General features: G+C 39.6%; 2 protein-coding genes across 4 annotated transcripts in view; one reads left to right on the top strand and one right to left on the bottom strand.

The window, feature by feature from the left end:
- DHRS9 (dehydrogenase/reductase (SDR family) member 9) overlaps window positions 1-1,949 on the bottom strand; it is a 5,047-nt gene extending 3,098 nt beyond the window's left edge. Inside the window, exons 1-2 of the mRNA XM_009581948.1 lie at window positions 1,627-1,949; window positions 567-585 (exon numbers count right to left, since the gene is read on the bottom strand). Coding sequence (XP_009580243.1) covers window positions 567-585; window positions 1,627-1,949 — 342 coding nt within the window. The remainder of the gene's footprint in view (window positions 1-566; window positions 586-1,626) is intronic.
- Window positions 1,950-14,257: 12,308 nt separating this feature from the next.
- The window catches only part of ABCB11 (ATP-binding cassette, sub-family B (MDR/TAP), member 11), a 44,646-nt gene continuing 42,575 nt past the window's right edge, over window positions 14,258-16,328 (top strand). For 2 of the 3 annotated variants that reach the window (XM_009581946.1, XM_009581945.1), the window contains exon 1: window positions 14,258-14,333. In XM_009581946.1, the coding sequence (XP_009580241.1) occupies window positions 14,258-14,333 (76 nt within the window). Of the gene's footprint in view, window positions 14,341-16,328 lie in introns of all 3 variants that reach the window. The other variant, XM_009581947.1, reaches the window with a different exon arrangement.

Genomic DNA, 16,328 nt, shown 5'->3' with positions numbered 1-16,328 from the left:
TAGGGAAAAAAAGAAGAAGAAAGTCAGGAAGCAAATTTTCACCTAATGTGTCAGATTAATTGAACTAGGTAAGACTTCACAGAAAATCAGTTGAGGGACGAAGAAGGTAATGAAGATTTGGAGGAATTGCTTGAGAATGTCCTGCAGTATTCAACTTTATTCTCAGTGTCCAGGTTTTATCACCATGCTTTCCATCACCCTTTGCGTAGTCTTCCCCCTGCCACAGCATTTTGGGCAGGGGATGGTGTCGGCTTTTTGTGGGAGAAGGGGCAGTAGAGGAAGGCCAGGCATGGCAAAGAGCAACTATATTGGGTGACAGGAAATGTGTAAGAAATAGACCTGGTCCTTGGTACAGTTAGAATGTCCTAAGACACAGGTAAGTGTACCCTGGTTCTGAGACGGGTGAGGTGCCAGGACAATAAAGAACAGCTCTTGATAACAAAAACATTTTAAAAATCCTTCTCAAAGGTTTGAAAACAAGATGGGAACTGTGTGACAGAGGCAGCTTTTGCTATTCTTTTTTCCCGCACTGACATTTTTGTTGTAGCAGAAAACTTATGCCTCACATTGACTGACATGCCCCAACTGGAAATGAGAAGGGTTTTTTTTTAAATGAACAGTCAGCTCCAAAAAATGAGGTGGAGGCAGGGAAAAACCACAAGGTTGATTTTAAAAACATTACTGAGCCCTCAGAAGTGGGAGAGGAAAATACAAAAATGTAAAACGAGCTCTTCTCTTGTATCGGCTGTTAGAGTTGCGTGTATGAATACTTTTGCTGGTCTGACGTTACTCATAGTTTTTCTTGGGGAAAACATCACTTTTGGCCTGAAACCAAGCACAGTTTCAAAATAAAAGCAATTTGGCAGGTTACAAGCAATTTTATGAAGCGCTGAAAGGTCAAATGGAGATTGGAATTTAGCATTAAGTATAATTGGTACTATGGCACATCATAATAGGCCAGGTTTAAGACTCAAAGTTAGCAGAATCCAACCCATAGGATCTTGGGCCTTTGTAAACTCTACTGCAATGCTACTCCTACTGAAATAAATTAGCATCAGTAATGGCAGCAGCATCTTGTCTTGCACAACTTGTTGGGTCAGAGATACGGGATTTTTCTATTTTTCAGATGGTCTGCAAGCAATATTTCAAAATAGTTATATTCAGATTTATTCAGTAGAGTTCATATGTAATTTTTGCTTTTGATAGAATGAGTGATTACTTACAAGTCATTTATTACATGTATTCAATTTTTAAAATAAAAACTCTTTAAGCTTGTTAAGCGGAATTTATTTAATTTGTTCCCTAGCCGGGTAACACAGCACGGGAAGTGCTGAGCACTCGTGCCATAACCCAGATATGCATGTGAGTGCAAACAGTCCCAATGAAGGTTCCAGGAACTGGATTCCTGTTCTGACAATGATGTATTAATAAGCCTGACTTTTTGAGCACATTCCCAAATATTTACCTACCACTAACTAGATGTATAAAACATCCCTCTAGTGAGGTGGTCTTCCACGTTTCCATCCACACACACTTGTCAAATGTCAGTTAAAATAAGCTGTGAACGTAACATGGTATTTTTAGGAAAACTCTATTGCTTTTTTTTTAAGACAGATATCCTGGCACTTACCTTCTGACTGAACTTCAGTTTTGACCCATGCAGCCACTTTCTTAACACTGTCTGAATCTCTCACATCTAGCAGTACTGTCTGAAGCTGCTCCGAGGTCACAGCTTTTAGCTCTTTGGCTCCTATTTCAGTCAGACAGCTGGCAAAAACACGAAATCCCTTTTTATCAAAAATCTTTGCTGCCATATTTCCAAATCCTGTGTCACATCCAGTGATGAATATATATTTTCCGGTGAGATTTGTAACCTTCATCCTGTCTCTTGCCCTCCAATGCCACCACAGAGAGACGATGCCAAGAAAGAGTAATACGTAGAAAAGCATTTTTACTGAAGTCTGCTGGACATGTTCTCCTGAAATGAAAAAACAAAAAAGCTGCTAATTTTTAAGGGATTGTTAGTTGGTTGGTTTTTTTTTTTCCTTGAGTTGGCTAACTGCAACTATTCAGAGAAGCAGGCACAATTCAGAGCAGTGGCCTCCTTACGGTAAAACAAAAAAAATCGTTCCTTAAGCATAAATGAGAACTGGAGATACATTGTAATAAGGTGACAAAGAATGATGCATATTAAGTTGCTGCTGCCAGGTCAGTAAGCTCCCATTGAACATATCTGGGAGAAATGCTGACTAGAAAAGACTAGCAAAAATGAAATATTTGCATGGAAACCAACAGAAATGTCTGAACTTAGTGTCAGTTCATAGAGAATTAAAGAGTAAGACTGGGGCCAGCTGGCAACAAAAGGTCAAGCAATATCAGCAGGACCCAGAACCTTTCTCGTTACTGTGGATACTTAAGCAATGATAGCGAGGAAAAATGATTTACTTTATTTTACTAAAACCTTTGGTTGTCAGTGCCAGACTCTCAAGAAGGAGGGTAGCAAGTACTGCCACTTTGCCTCTCAAGAAGTAAATTCCCACCAGCTAGGCTGTGGGAGTGTGCGTGTGGTCCCTGAGCATAGGAAGGAGGGTGCAGGTTGGAGCACTTCATCTGCTGGAGTGCAGCTCAGGAAGTGTGACAACATCAATACTGCAAAATATGTTTGGGAAGAGCCTGCGTATCTGGGATTATACTCCAGTAGACTTAATAGTGAACTTATAAGTAACTATTGGTGATGGATGAAATTCTGCTTAGAGAAAACAATTCAGTTATACTTCTTCATGAGCGCTCATGGCCCGGAAAACAGGAGATATCTAATGCAATCGACTAAAAAAATAATTCTAAATAGACGTAAAGGAGTGCAGATCTTTTTAGAGATTGCTTACAGACAATCCATCTCTGCAGAGCAAGATGCAATGAAGTTGCATTTACTATGGCCAAATTCTCCTCTGGCAAAACTTAATTTAAAAAGAAATTGCAAACACCTGACATATTTTTAAGCATCATAATAGGAACAGGAACACTGCTTTTATTTTCTGCACGTAGAACTGATTTCTGCTCTGACACGGGAGGTTCGATATATCTCCATTTTTATTGCAAACCCCGTGGCTGCTTATGGTGCTTGTTTACATAAATATGTGTGCTGGTGAAATGCAGCTTCTTGTGCTGGCTGGAAGTTACCCAGGGTGTTGCTAAAGTTGCAATGCAGAGATGCTAGTTTTTGTTGCTTAACTTCCTGTGCAGCATCAGTAGTGAAGAAAGTATAAAGAAGTGATTAGGTAACTGCCCTCCCCGTGTAGTATTTCATGGTTCCTTTAAGACAAGGAAATTTTTCTCTCGGCGTATGTACTCGTGCATAGCAGACTCAGCACAGCAGCTGGCTTTCCTTCTCCTGCGACCCTTATTAAAATTACCATTCTCTTTATAATATCCCTTGCTCTGCTTGGAGTTCCCATATTCCTTTGCAGCCTTCCTTCACCTGCAGCTGAATAACAGCCCGGGCAGTCCCTAGCTGTTACACATCAGAGCCAGGGCCAGGCTTGCTCCTGGAGGCTGTGCGGAGACTTGGCCTCCTTGGCACGGAGGCACAGTTTCCCTGCCACTCCTGCCCTCCCACGCTACCTGCCCCTGGACCTCAGCCATGCCGGACAGCTGCACCTCGTGCGTGCTAAAGCCTGTGCAGGGTCCGGCCCCGGCAGCAAACTGGAGGGCCCGGGGACGGAGAAGGTTTAAGAAGAGCCCCTCTAGAGAAGGAGGAGACAGAACTGTGTTTCATCACGCCCTACTTCAATTATAAAGTAGATATAAAATATAACTAGTAAATTAACATAAATAAAACAGAGTTTTGGCCAGATCTGTAATCTGGTCAATAAATAAAAATAAAAGCTAATTTAGCTAGACTGAAGAAAAAGGCTCGCCTAGGCCCATTTTTGCCATGGCAACAGGCACGTCTACAAACATGGGACGTGGACAATCAGGGTTAACTTCTGGTCCCTGTGATCTTTAATCAATGGGTCTGTGTGACTTTATCAAATTAATAAAGTGCTGAAATTACAAGGTTTTCAGTTGGAGTGCTTTGTACAGGCTATGTTTCCAACTCCAACCTTCCAGAGAGACTGACAGGTCCAGCGCTTGCCCACAGTGGCCTGACTTTGCAGTGAAAAGATCTACCTCCAATTTTTTGTAGGGGCCACAAATCAAAAAACAAAGAAGGGCTCATCAAGAAAAAATGTATTTTTCTCTAGTTTCTAGGAGGGAGAGTGATAAGAGGCACTCAGTCAGAAGCCTCAAAGGTGTTTGAGTGGCAGCATTCAAGAGTGGTTGGGAAAGCGGAGGTGCAGGGGACAGGCAGGCTGATGTGGACATGCCACCTTCTGACAGGAACAGGCGAGGTGACCGCGGGGCCGGTTGCCCAGAGGGTGGGGCAGGCACTCTCAGAGATGTCTTTGTGAAAGAATTTTTCTATTTTAACATATTCAGTCACTTAATTTTGATATAAAAGTTATAGTTCGCATTTAAAATTTACAGGGGTTTTTTGGTTTTGTTTTGGTTTGGTTTTTTAGAAGTGTTGTTGCTATTGCTGCTATTTTTATTTGCACAAGTGTTTGGAATGGAGAAGAAAATCCTTACCGGCTGCAAGACTTGGGTAGGATCAACGGGATAAGTGAGTGCATGTCCTGCTTCTGGTACTTTCCAAGAGCAGATGGTGAGAGGCTAACTACAGAAACAAGGCGAGTAACTAGAGGTAAGTCCCTTGCTGCCTACCTCCCAGCCTCCCTGCTGGACCCACTGCAGATGGTATTTTGCAGTTTCAGTATAGCATATTTTTGTGATCAAGAAATAAATGTACCATGACTTAGTGTCTCTGATTGTGATTTAGACCATGGGAGAAGAAGTAAGTTTGTTTCTTCGTGCTAACCTCTCACCTGGAGGTATCCGCTCCCAACAATCACCAATTTGGACTTTTTACTTTCCATAACAAGAGAAAGTCACAGAAATGACCCCATTGTGCCCAGAGGTACTTTCCTTATTTCACTGTAAGGAAAGTATCTGCTATTCCCCGTTTCAGTATGAATAAAGGTAGTTTGATTGCAAAAAAAAGGAAATTGACTTCTTATCAATGAACAGCTTTTTGCTTGCAGCAAAAATGATAAAACCCAGCCATCAAAAGAGGAAGTCTCGCTCCTAGGTGCAAAAAGGAGGTTTCCATGTACATTTCTTGCTAAAGATTTTTGGAAAGGACAGTAACTTTTTCAAAAGTCATGCTGCATCGAAGGAAATAATGTACATATCCACCTCATGGGTGCCATGCCATTTTTAATAGCATAAATCACAAATCAGTAAGCTCTGTGTAAAATTCACTTTGGATTGTACAAAGTGAATACTAAGTCGTGTTTGTGTAACTGCTGTGGTGCCAAGAAAAGAATGAAGACACAGCATGTGGGTACTTGCCAACCTGACCAACTGTGTGTGTGTGTACTGACCTTTCCCGAAGGTTCCCACTCCTCCAGTCTCTGCCCTGATCAGAGTCCCACAGAGGAGCTTCTTCTGTTCCAGCCCAGTTGGTTTTGTCCTCTAGATACCTTTATAACTGTGAAATTTTTTTTAGATGAATTTCATTAACAGTATTTAACAAGTGACAGTCCAAGAACAGATGTGGAAGTCATCTGCCTAATAATTCAAGCTGCAAACTGTATCTGCTTTATTTCAATTGCCCCTTACCTTAAATCAGGGTACCAAAAGAGAGCTGTAACTTGTTTTTATTTAGAGTTCATTTTACTTTCACCTTCATACTATTTAGGTGAAAAAATTGTGGTAGCACGTGAGCAAAATAACAAAAAATATTTTCAAAAACTGGGAGAAATAAAGAAGCAAACAAAGTGTTTTCCTTTGTTTTTCAAAGGATCAGAGGACAGGAAGATAAAGCATCATGCAGAAGTAGAAGTGTACTACAATATTGAGATCTGCCTTTCATTTCTGACACTCTGAGGTGCTATCGCTGTAAGTGGCACAATTAAGATGGGGATTATACTCAAGTGAAAAATCCAGTGTCTGGCTTCTTGGCCCTGGAACCACTGTATGCTAGCTACAGAAATAAATTTGGCTATGAATGGTTAAAAAATAAATTAATAAAGCATAAGAGCTGTCTGCTCAATGCCTTCTGTCAGGCAAGAGAGTCCAGACTGCTGTAATTGCATACAGACTTTAGCGCAAAACACAGATACAGGCTGGTCATCTGGAGTCTCAGCCTGCAGTGGCAGACTGAGTCTATTCACCTGGTAGAAAACTGTGGCCACCTACTCCTCCATAGCGGCGAGCACTCAGTACTAAATTTCTGGCTATCTTTAGGAAGCTTTGGAAGCATTTTATTTGATTGCTGCTACTAGCTGTTGTCAATGCTGGAATAAAGATCAATAGGTTATAGACTACAGCTTAGAGCTGAGGAGTCCTGTGCCAAAAGAGCGCATGGGTTTTCATTTCTTACCGAGAAATTATCTGTCTGGGAATAACTAAGATTAATTTTATTCACTTGCTCTTATGAACTGTTGGAAAATATCCAGAGAAGAGAGGATAACTTCATTTGGAGTGGTAATATGCTGGAATAAACAGCTACTCAACTTGAGGGAAGAAGCAGTTCTTTTACTGTATTTGGCTCAATGAATTGTGATATTTTTCTTCCTGTGAAAGAGGTATTAAAATGACATGAGCTGTAAGCAAAATGTTTCCCTTCAACTCAGACCATGACTGAGGGGAATTCTCCTGACAGTATTGTTCATCTTTCATGAACTAAATAGTATCTATAACCTACCAAAATTCAGAGGCTTTACAAGTGTCCCCTGTGAGAATTCAGGGATGGGAGCATCTGTCCTCAGTCTCCTCGATTTACTGAAGTCCTGCTCTCTATTGTTTTAGTTCAGTGGCTAATTCTTCATTCACTGAAGGGCTGACTCTAGCAACAGAAACTGAGTTTTCCCTTCCAAGGGCATCAGAAGGAAACAAAGTACAAGAAGGCTTGAGGAGATGGAGTGGATTTGGCTAGTTTTTCTACTAGCAGCTGTAAAAGGGGAAGGTGACTCTCTGGGAGTGGGATCAAAACTGAGTGCTTTACGTTCTCCACTTTGCTCTACACAGACGGATGATTTTTCAGCATAGATTCATTTGTATGGCCCGTGTCATAAAATCATGTCAGAATTTATTAATCTTCAGGATTTTTTGTAAGAATGAGTTGAGAGAAGTGGAGGTTTAGAAGGGAGCAGAGCCCTTCAGAAAGGTTGGGGTAGTCTGTGGTCTCAGCTCCAATTCATCACTGCCTTAATCTACTTGATTAGCGGTGTGAAACAGGCTCTGCACACACTTTCCGAATGCTTAGATGAGCAAAGTCTTTAAGTGAAAAGACTGAAGTAATTTGTGTAAAGCTAAAATTATATTCTGTCTCTGGCAAGCCAAGCCTTGTCTGGAGATGCTGAACTTCCTTGCATGCTAAATGTGAGCTCTGCTCGAGTACCTTGAAAAGCAAAGGCATTGCATGACTTTTGGCCATGTTGCTCCTGAAGAAGCTCTCAGGGAAGAATGAAGCAAAGCAGAGTTCTGCTCCACCATATAATTTTTCTTCCAGCCTTTCCACTCCTGTGCCCTGCACTGCAAGTAACTATTTTTTTTTTCTCTGGCTCTATGATGTGGTGGACGAGATGATTAGCACTGACATTATCTCAGATACTGTTATTCTGAAAGCTATGCTGTGTACATTAGTATAGATGTAGATGACTTTTTGTTAAGAAAATGGGAGAAGACACCAGGTTTGTGTTTGGTTATGCTGTCACTGTGAACACAGTAATGATGCTAAACAAGGAAAACTGAGTTCTGGTTAGCTACATTTAATTGTGATGCGCTTTTGTGCATGAGGCTTTATCATGGAAAATTTGAGAGCACAGAAGGCTTGAGGAGAGCTGACAGTCACTAAGATTGAGGCATTGCCTTTCTATCTTGTCCTATCAGTCAGGGCTCTCTGTAGTGAGAACTGATTTCAGAGGAGAACTAAATCACGTTTGCCATTTTCCTCTAAACTCTGTGGTGACATTGGCTGAGGTCATAGCATTGTCCTCACCAATGACCCTTATTGAAAAATCCAGGGAGGGCTCATCTCCAACGAGAATTCACTACTACTCAGGAGCGTCCAGGTTGTAAAATCTTCATTTTAAAGGAAGAATGGTAAAATATTAGAAGCCCTGGGGAGAGGGACAAGCTATGGGTTAGAAAACAAAGCTTTTGAGCAAGTTTTTAATCTGAATTTAGCTTAATCTCTGAACCAATTTTCGTATTATTCAGCTGATGCTTCTATTTACTGCAAGGACAGTAGTGTACGCTGAATTATTGCATGGCTAATAAAGTAGTTCTATGCTAATGCTGATAAAATAACGCTATAATAATCTCTTCCTGTATATTCATTGTGAGCTTTATTTTTCCAGCGAACCGTCTGGTCTCCTCGTGTATAATTGCTTTCCAAGTGCCCTGACTTTATGTTGTGAGATTACATTAGTCAAATTTAAACCCTCCATTAGATGTCAATGAACTGTAACCATTGTGACCGCATGGTTATTGACCCAGGTGCAAATAACCAATGCCCAATTTAAAGATTCAGTTCTGACAAATGGGTTAGAATAATGAAAACATGATGGGAAATGGTTGGGTGCTTCACTGACTAATTGAACAGGATCTGTGCAATTTGTTCTATGTTACATGATTTTTCACAGCCACGGGTGAGTAACAAATCTATCATGTTTCATGTTTCAGAGTTAACTGATGAAACTTCCTGAACTGAAAGGTACCTGTATTTTTCCTTCAGAACAATTTAAGCTAAATGCTAAATTCCCTTTGCACAGTTAGTGTTTTTTGTTGTTGTTGTTTTGGGGTTTTTTTGAATGGGACTGTTCAAAGAATAAGATATTCAAGTTCTATTTTGAAGTAAAATGTCTTTCTGCACGTATGCTATGATTAATATCTGAGGAACCTAATTTTAAAGAAAAATGAAGGATAGTGCTTTCAGGGTCAATTTTCATTGTGTTTCCCCCCCGCCTTCCCCCCCTTTATGTTAAATAAAGATCTGATCTGAATAAAGATGTGATTTGAGAAAGATTTCAAAGGGCTTTGGATCAGGTCCTAATGTTACTTCTTTCTATAGGATATGTTCCTTTGCTAGCATTTTCTAAGTATTACTTGTTTAAATCTGGATTTTGAGTTCCTTAAAGATTTTTGTTTATCAAAAAACCCGCAGCCATACCTTAATTGGCTAGAGTAAAATGCTATTTCACTTTAGTGCTGTTTCTGAGGTATTCTCTGCTCCTAGTTTGTATTTTGCACATACAGGGGTAGATGGGATGATCTAATGCCTTCTATTATCTCTGATTTCTATTATCTAAATAATTTCTAATGTAGACATCAGCAACCGTATTTTTCAAGATGTTGTAAGTGATCCCCAGTTAAACATTCAGACCCCGAGGAAGGTTATTTTAATATTCTAACACCACACGCTAATCTGCTATACTAATCTGTTTAAGTCAGCTAATGAATGATGCCTGATGGACAGGATACTATGTTGGATACTATTTGGTGTGCTGAGCTTTAGAAAATACAGGAAAAACGTGTTTCCTTTCAAAAATGTGGGACAGTCACAATTTTATTGGAAAAGTGACATCATTCCAGAAAGCTTAGCTCTAGCTTGTAACTAGAATCCTTATTCAAGTCTATCAATCATTGGAGTTTTTTTCCACTTTTCCTATTATTTAAAACTGCAACAGCATTCAGGCTTAAAAAAAACAGTTGCCAAATACATTTCATAGTGTTAAAATACAGTATCAGAGCAAGCACTGAAATGAGACTTCCCAGCATGATGTTCTATACTGGCATTTAAAGGACGGATTGATTTTTACAGTGTTCCATGACAAAATTTTGTATAGATGTTATGACTGCAAAGTCAAATAATAAATAGCTGAAAGAGGACAGGCAGAGAGTGACTTTGCTTTGCTTTACTTTTGCCGCCTTCATCAATTTACAGTATGACATTATCCATTATCTCTCTGAAGCAGAAATGCAGTGGGGGTGTTTTTTAACCACTTCATAGCTTTTCACTGGGAGCCACATTCAGTAGTATGGTTCAAATGGCTTGTATCACTTAATTTAAATAGGTTTATACTTATGTGAAGTCATAAAGTATTTTAAAGCTGCTGCAATGTGTGTGTAAATACCACCCTTAAAGTTTAGATTTATTTTGATAGCAGAACAGGTAGGAACATCACTTCTTTACTCCAGCAGAACACGTTTTCATAATCCAAGTGACATTTCCAATTATACTGATTTCAGTGTAAAATCAGCAGTTTGTCTATTAGCTCAGCTTAATACAGTTCCATTGCTTGTGTGCTAAGCAGTGCAAAGCAGTCAGTACTAGATCTAGAAGCAAATGATGGCTTCACGTTTAAGGACAAATTGCTAGTAAAATTACCATTGTGGAGAATTATTTTTTGCAGAAGAAAATATGAGTGTATGGTTGCAGTTGGTATCTTCTGGGTATTATTAATTCAGCCAATGGTGTTTAACCATTTGAACGAAAAATCTGAAAAGCTTTAACAAAGATACAGACATTGTGATTTGATTATTTTTCTCACACTGATGGCTTTCTTTGAAATTTATTCATTCATGGTTTCTTTAACTGTGTCCTTCCTAAAAACATATACTTAAGGTAAAAAAACTGGCCAGCCTTAGGCCATTTGCATATTTAAGTTGTATTTTCCTTAGAATCATGTCACTGTGAAGGGCTCCCCAGTCTGTGATACCACTGTCAAACTGATTTGTAAATGGAGCAAAAAGTCTGTGTTTTCAGATCTCTAGCTCCAACCTCACAACTGAGTTGACATATAAAAAAAAATTGTCTTGAGAATGTGATCACTGACAAAACTGCCAAAAATGAGCTGGCTGAGAAACTTTTTTTTTCTTAAGAAACTTCTGGAACTTTAGGGTGATTTGAACAAACAGGTTTTGGAGATCATCTGTTTCAGACTATTTCAATCAAGCAGACACAGCAAAAGTCAGGAGGGAGGGAGCAGAATAAGCTCTGTGTTTTCAGTCAAGGATTGAGTGAAATTTTTTTCCCCACTTGGGGAAAATTGTCAGTCTCATCTTCAGTGAAAATATAGTCTCAAGGGACTTAAAGCTGCCAGGAATATATGCTTGCTTTTTTTGGGAAGCTACATTTATTTCAATATAAACTGAATAATGTTAACTGGAAATTAAGCCCTTGTTAAATCCACTTCTATATGCTTGATGCAAATCCAGCTGAAGTGAAATTTAATGATTTGTAGACAGGTCCCATGTGAAACAGTGATACGTATATGATGCTTTCCTTTCTTTCTGGCCAGAAGCAGGTGTTACATGCTTTCTCTGTTATATAAAAGAGCAGAAAGAGAACTTGGAAATGTGCACACGGTAGAGACTTTAATTAAGGAAGTACCGTAGCTTGTTCAGCCCATTTGCCATCTGTCTGAGAGAATGGAAAAATTATGATTAAGATTATAAATTTTTTCACTGTATGTATGTGGGGATGAATAAAAACTCCTGTGATTTTATATTGTAAGTGACTATTCTAGTCCTGGCCAGACATTTTGCTATTGCAGTGGTGATTTGGCTTTAGACATTTACTTAAGGAGACAATTTAGGTCACAATTTAAGGGGTCACAGAATGTGAGGGGCTCAGAATTTACCGACCAGTGGATGAATAAATTGTCTCTGCTCATCAGAAACTTTTAGGCAAGAAAAACTACATCGATAGAGTAGCAATCAATGAACCAATGTCCAAATGAATGGAAGAGGTCTGTCTTGCTTCTGGTATAATCCAGTAATATTGATAATGATGTGGATTACACAGTCATTAAATTTGATCATGACATAAAGGTAGGACAGACTGCAGGTATGCTGAAGAACAGGACTAGAAATCAAAATCCTCTTAACAAACACTTAAAATGGGATGAAGAATGTAAGCTGCTATTAAATATGGACACTAGCAGGCAGGATTAAGCAACTGTGAAAATATAGTTTGGAAAGCAACTGGCTCTGTAGCAAATTGTTTGCAAAAAATGAGTGGCTTTGGTGGATTACAAGCTGAATGTGAATCAACAATGTGATACTTCTGTTAAAAAAACAAATGTCATACTGGGATGCATAAACTGGAATATAATCTGTGAAACGTATAATAATCCTCCTTTACACGGTGTTGGTAAGACTGGTGCCATAGCGCTGTTATGCACTCATCACTTCAGGAAAGATGTGCTAGAATCCGGAGGAGACCAGTGGAAATTATCAGAGGTTTAGGAAATACACCCTACCAAGGAAAATTGAATGAGTTGCTTTCTTCATCTGAAGAGGGAGACTTTCTAGTACTATTCAAATAAATGCAAAAGGCAAAAGCCTACTTACAAAGTGGAAAGGAAATAATATGTTCCATATCCTTGGTGGATTGCACAGGAATTAAGAGGTTTAAATTAATACAGGTAAGATTCAGACTAGATGTTAGGAAAAAAATATTTTAGCAGTAAGTATAGTGAAGCACTAATTGCCTGCGGAGTTCTTCACGCCTCTTTGATAAACATCAGTTAAAATGACACAAGAATAATTGAACTTTGTCTTGGATACTTAGAATTAATCAAGACACTTTGGTCTTTCCAGCCTGACTTACTGATGATTCAGTGATGAGCCAGAGATGTACACATGAAATTCAGGATAAAAGGATAAAAAAGAGAAGGGTTTGGTTGGGAGTCAGCAGTTCTTGAAAGCCAGTCTGGAGGGAAAAGTGAAAAAAAAGAAAGGTTAGGACTTTATGGGAAATGAAATTATTAAAAGTCACACATGCATCCTGAGCCACGGGACTGGCTCCTATTATGTTGCTCCATTTCAATCTAGGAATGGGTGTATTTCCTTCATCCTCCGGTAATTTCAGAGCCAAGCTTCTTCTCAGCCCTTCCCACTGGTAAAGAACTGCCCAGCTGTGCCTAATCACACAGCTGTGGCCAATATGAAGGGCTTTGGTAGTTTTAATAGTATTAGCAGAAAAGAAGTGGTTCCTTTAGAGGGCTAAATAGGTAAAAACTCAGCTGGCTGGGAAGTCAGGTAGTGTAACACAAATAATCTGTGGAAATGTGTCTTTTACACAAGAGACTTCTTGTTTTATTTGGATAAAAGATGTTAAAGCTTTGATATCTGAATGTGTTGTAATATGCTGAAAATGAGAAGTTATAAGAGGTTTATACAGAAGTATAAACATACAAATGTTGATGTTTAATGACTGGAATAAGGTATTGTAACTATGCTTTGGGATACATTGCATTAAACAAAGGTGTGGATCAGATGACTTTGGTTATGAAAGGGCATGTTTTGGGGAGGGCTTTTGGAGCACTTTTCCCCAGGTGCCATCTTGGATGCCAGGCCTGCCTGGCCAAAAACTAGCACTACCAGTAGATTTTACCTCACAAAAGTGCTTCTTTAACAAAAAGGCGTTAACTTTGCCTCTTATTTCTGCTCATGTATGACATCTGCTCAGCATGTCAGTGTGACTAGTTAGGAATAAACCTGTCCAGAGGAGCAGGTCTGCCGGGTAACTCGTCCCAGCTGAGAGCTGTGGGAGTGCAGCTGGTGGTGGTGATGTCGCAGATGTCGGTGTGGTCCTGGGGTCCCCCCCGGCCACCCCTCTTCTCCCCTGATTGTCCCCACATCACAGCCCTGCTGGCCGCTGCCAGCCGGGACGGGACAAGGCAGGGGCAGGTCTCCTGCCTGCCACTCCCTTATAACCGAGGCAGGATCTGTCATGTTAGTGTCTCAATCTATAACCTATGGATGTCACCTGCACAAAAGCAGTAGTTGATTTTAATACAGCCATTAATGGGGACAGGGCTGTTTGCAGTGGGCTGCAAAGCCCTGCAGAGCAGCCCTCGCTGGTGGCAGGAGGCATTGAAGGCTTTCAGAGGCCTTGCACTTAGGAGTGAGTTGGGCATGCTTCTCTGAGGTGTTTTTCTACTCTGTAGTTTCACTGTGTCTGGGACATCTATTCTGTTATAACTTGTGCTGTAAGCAGTGGCCTGGGATAATGAGAGCAAAACTGAGGTAAGCAGGAGTTTAATGTAATACTGTCGTATGTTCACAGGCAAACGTATGCTGATACTCTTTTTTTTTTCCCTCCCCTTCTCTTCAGGACTTCTGATTTAAGTAACCAATCGTCATGTCTGACCCTGTTGTTCTGCGTAGCATCAAGAGATTGGGAGAGGATAACTATGCTTTTGACTTGGATGGCAAATGTAAGAAGTTTATTTCTTAGTCAGCTCCTTATTTTATAAAGCATGTAAAATAGGTAGTGGGTGGCCTAAGTGGAGCAAATAGTCTACAGAATACAAAGCAAATAGTCTGTGGAATAAATATAGAGTTATGTGGTACCAGCTGTTATGGTTATGCTGCCTGCAAAACAACTTTTCTGTAAAAACTACGTATAACAATCCCTACTCATGGACAATCTTTACTTATCAGCCTGCAGGTTGATGGTATCTACCTAGGTTTTTACACTCAGCACTTTGATGTACAAGTAAAGGGCCTTTACTGGGAAAAAAAATAAAGTTCTGTCTTCCATAGTTTCTAGAGCTGCTTTCAACAAACACATGTATCTGTAGTCATACTTATATTAGACAGAATTCTTATGAGCTATTGCTGTGCAAAGATCTGCATTCCTTCTCCTCATCACAGCTTTTCCTCTTTTCTTCCATTTTTCCTTTGCAATGTGCACTTTTCCATTTTGCCAATCAAAATGCAGCAAGAGTCAAGGAGAAACATGAAGAGAAAGTGCTAAATATTTTGAGTTCTGTTTATAAGTCTTGAGAAAAGCTGACAAAGAGAAGGGGCATTAAATATTTATACTGAATGTAAGGTACAAAGGAAAGCAAAACAGTAACACATAATGGAAGATAAATTGCAATACAGTGCAACATACATGCTCCGCACATAGAGTAAAAAGGGTTCACAAAAGGATTCCAGCACTCAGATATCACCAGATTCCCTAAACATACATACATTTTGTATTTTCAAATTCCCTGACAGCTGTGGCCTAATCCTGGAAGTGTTTAAGCTTTCATTAAAAACATTCTCCTAGGACCCAATGAAATGCTTCAGACCATGCATGAAATAGCCTGCGTTCTAAACACAGGCCTTATTGGGATTTACAAATGTGGCATTCACTCCCAATTTCACCTGCTTCATCACAAAAATAGGTGCTTTCGGGTGGGCTCTTGAACAAAACACAGGTTGAGGAGGAGGGATGCTTCTTTATCTTGTGTTCTCTTTTTTTCCTTTTCATTCACCAGATGTATTGTTAGAACAATCATGCTGGATAGTGATAAAGACTATGCAGTTTTATTTCACTTGAAATACTTTATGACAGATTACCTCCAGAAAACTGGAGACTCATGTTGAAAGACAGTCCCTCTCCCTTGGAACTATTTTTCAGCAACAAAAAGAAATCAAATCAGACCATACTAGACTGAGTTACAGTGAATTTTTTTTCTCCTGCCTAGACAACAGCTCTGGTTTAAGGCAGTCCAGCCTCAGCCTCTTTCGTTCCATGGGAACCATACATCTACCTTTTGTTAAAACTTGTGTCATGCTGCAAAATTCTTCACATAACCATGTATATAATGAAATTTCAGACAATAATCAAACTTTTTCAAGACCTTATGACTGATTTTTAATAAGTGAGCCCTCTTCAAGCCTCTCTCCCTGCTATATAGCAGCACAGTGTCCCAGCTATAACTTGATCTGTGGTGTCTGTTGTTATTTTTAAAACTTAAGTAGTTGCTGATTGATGCTAAGTCTGTATTTCAAATCTAGTATCTTTCTTTGGGCTTGGGATTTCCTTCCAATCTTTATCTGTAATAGGATGTCTCATATGACTGTGGGCATAACAGTAGAGTCTAAACACATTTGGAGTATTCAGTCTGAGCTTGGACTAAGCCTTGATTGTGGTTATTTTTGTAGAGGTTGACTGATATCTGCAAACATAAAAGCAGCTGTTCCATTAGAAGACAGTACATATGGTTTTTTTGCTCTGACATTAGAAACTGAACAGGAGCTTCATGTGCAGAAGGTGTTACGTTCCCACCTTTTGTCTCTCTGTGTTAGCCAGATAATTGGTTTTAATCATCCTCTTTCACTTTGCCGGGATTATTCTCCCAGACTAGATAATCTCCTATTCAACAGATTCAAAGGTCTGTTTTTGTTAGGAACTCCAAATCTATTGTTACAGCTGG

The sequence above is a fragment of the Fulmarus glacialis genome, unplaced genomic scaffold, assembly GCF_000690835.1.
Source record: "Fulmarus glacialis isolate BGI_N327 unplaced genomic scaffold, ASM69083v1 scaffold11717, whole genome shotgun sequence".
In the NCBI taxonomy this organism is placed as follows: Eukaryota; Metazoa; Chordata; class Aves; order Procellariiformes; family Procellariidae; genus Fulmarus; species Fulmarus glacialis.
This window is presented reverse-complemented; position numbering and strand designations above follow the sequence as displayed.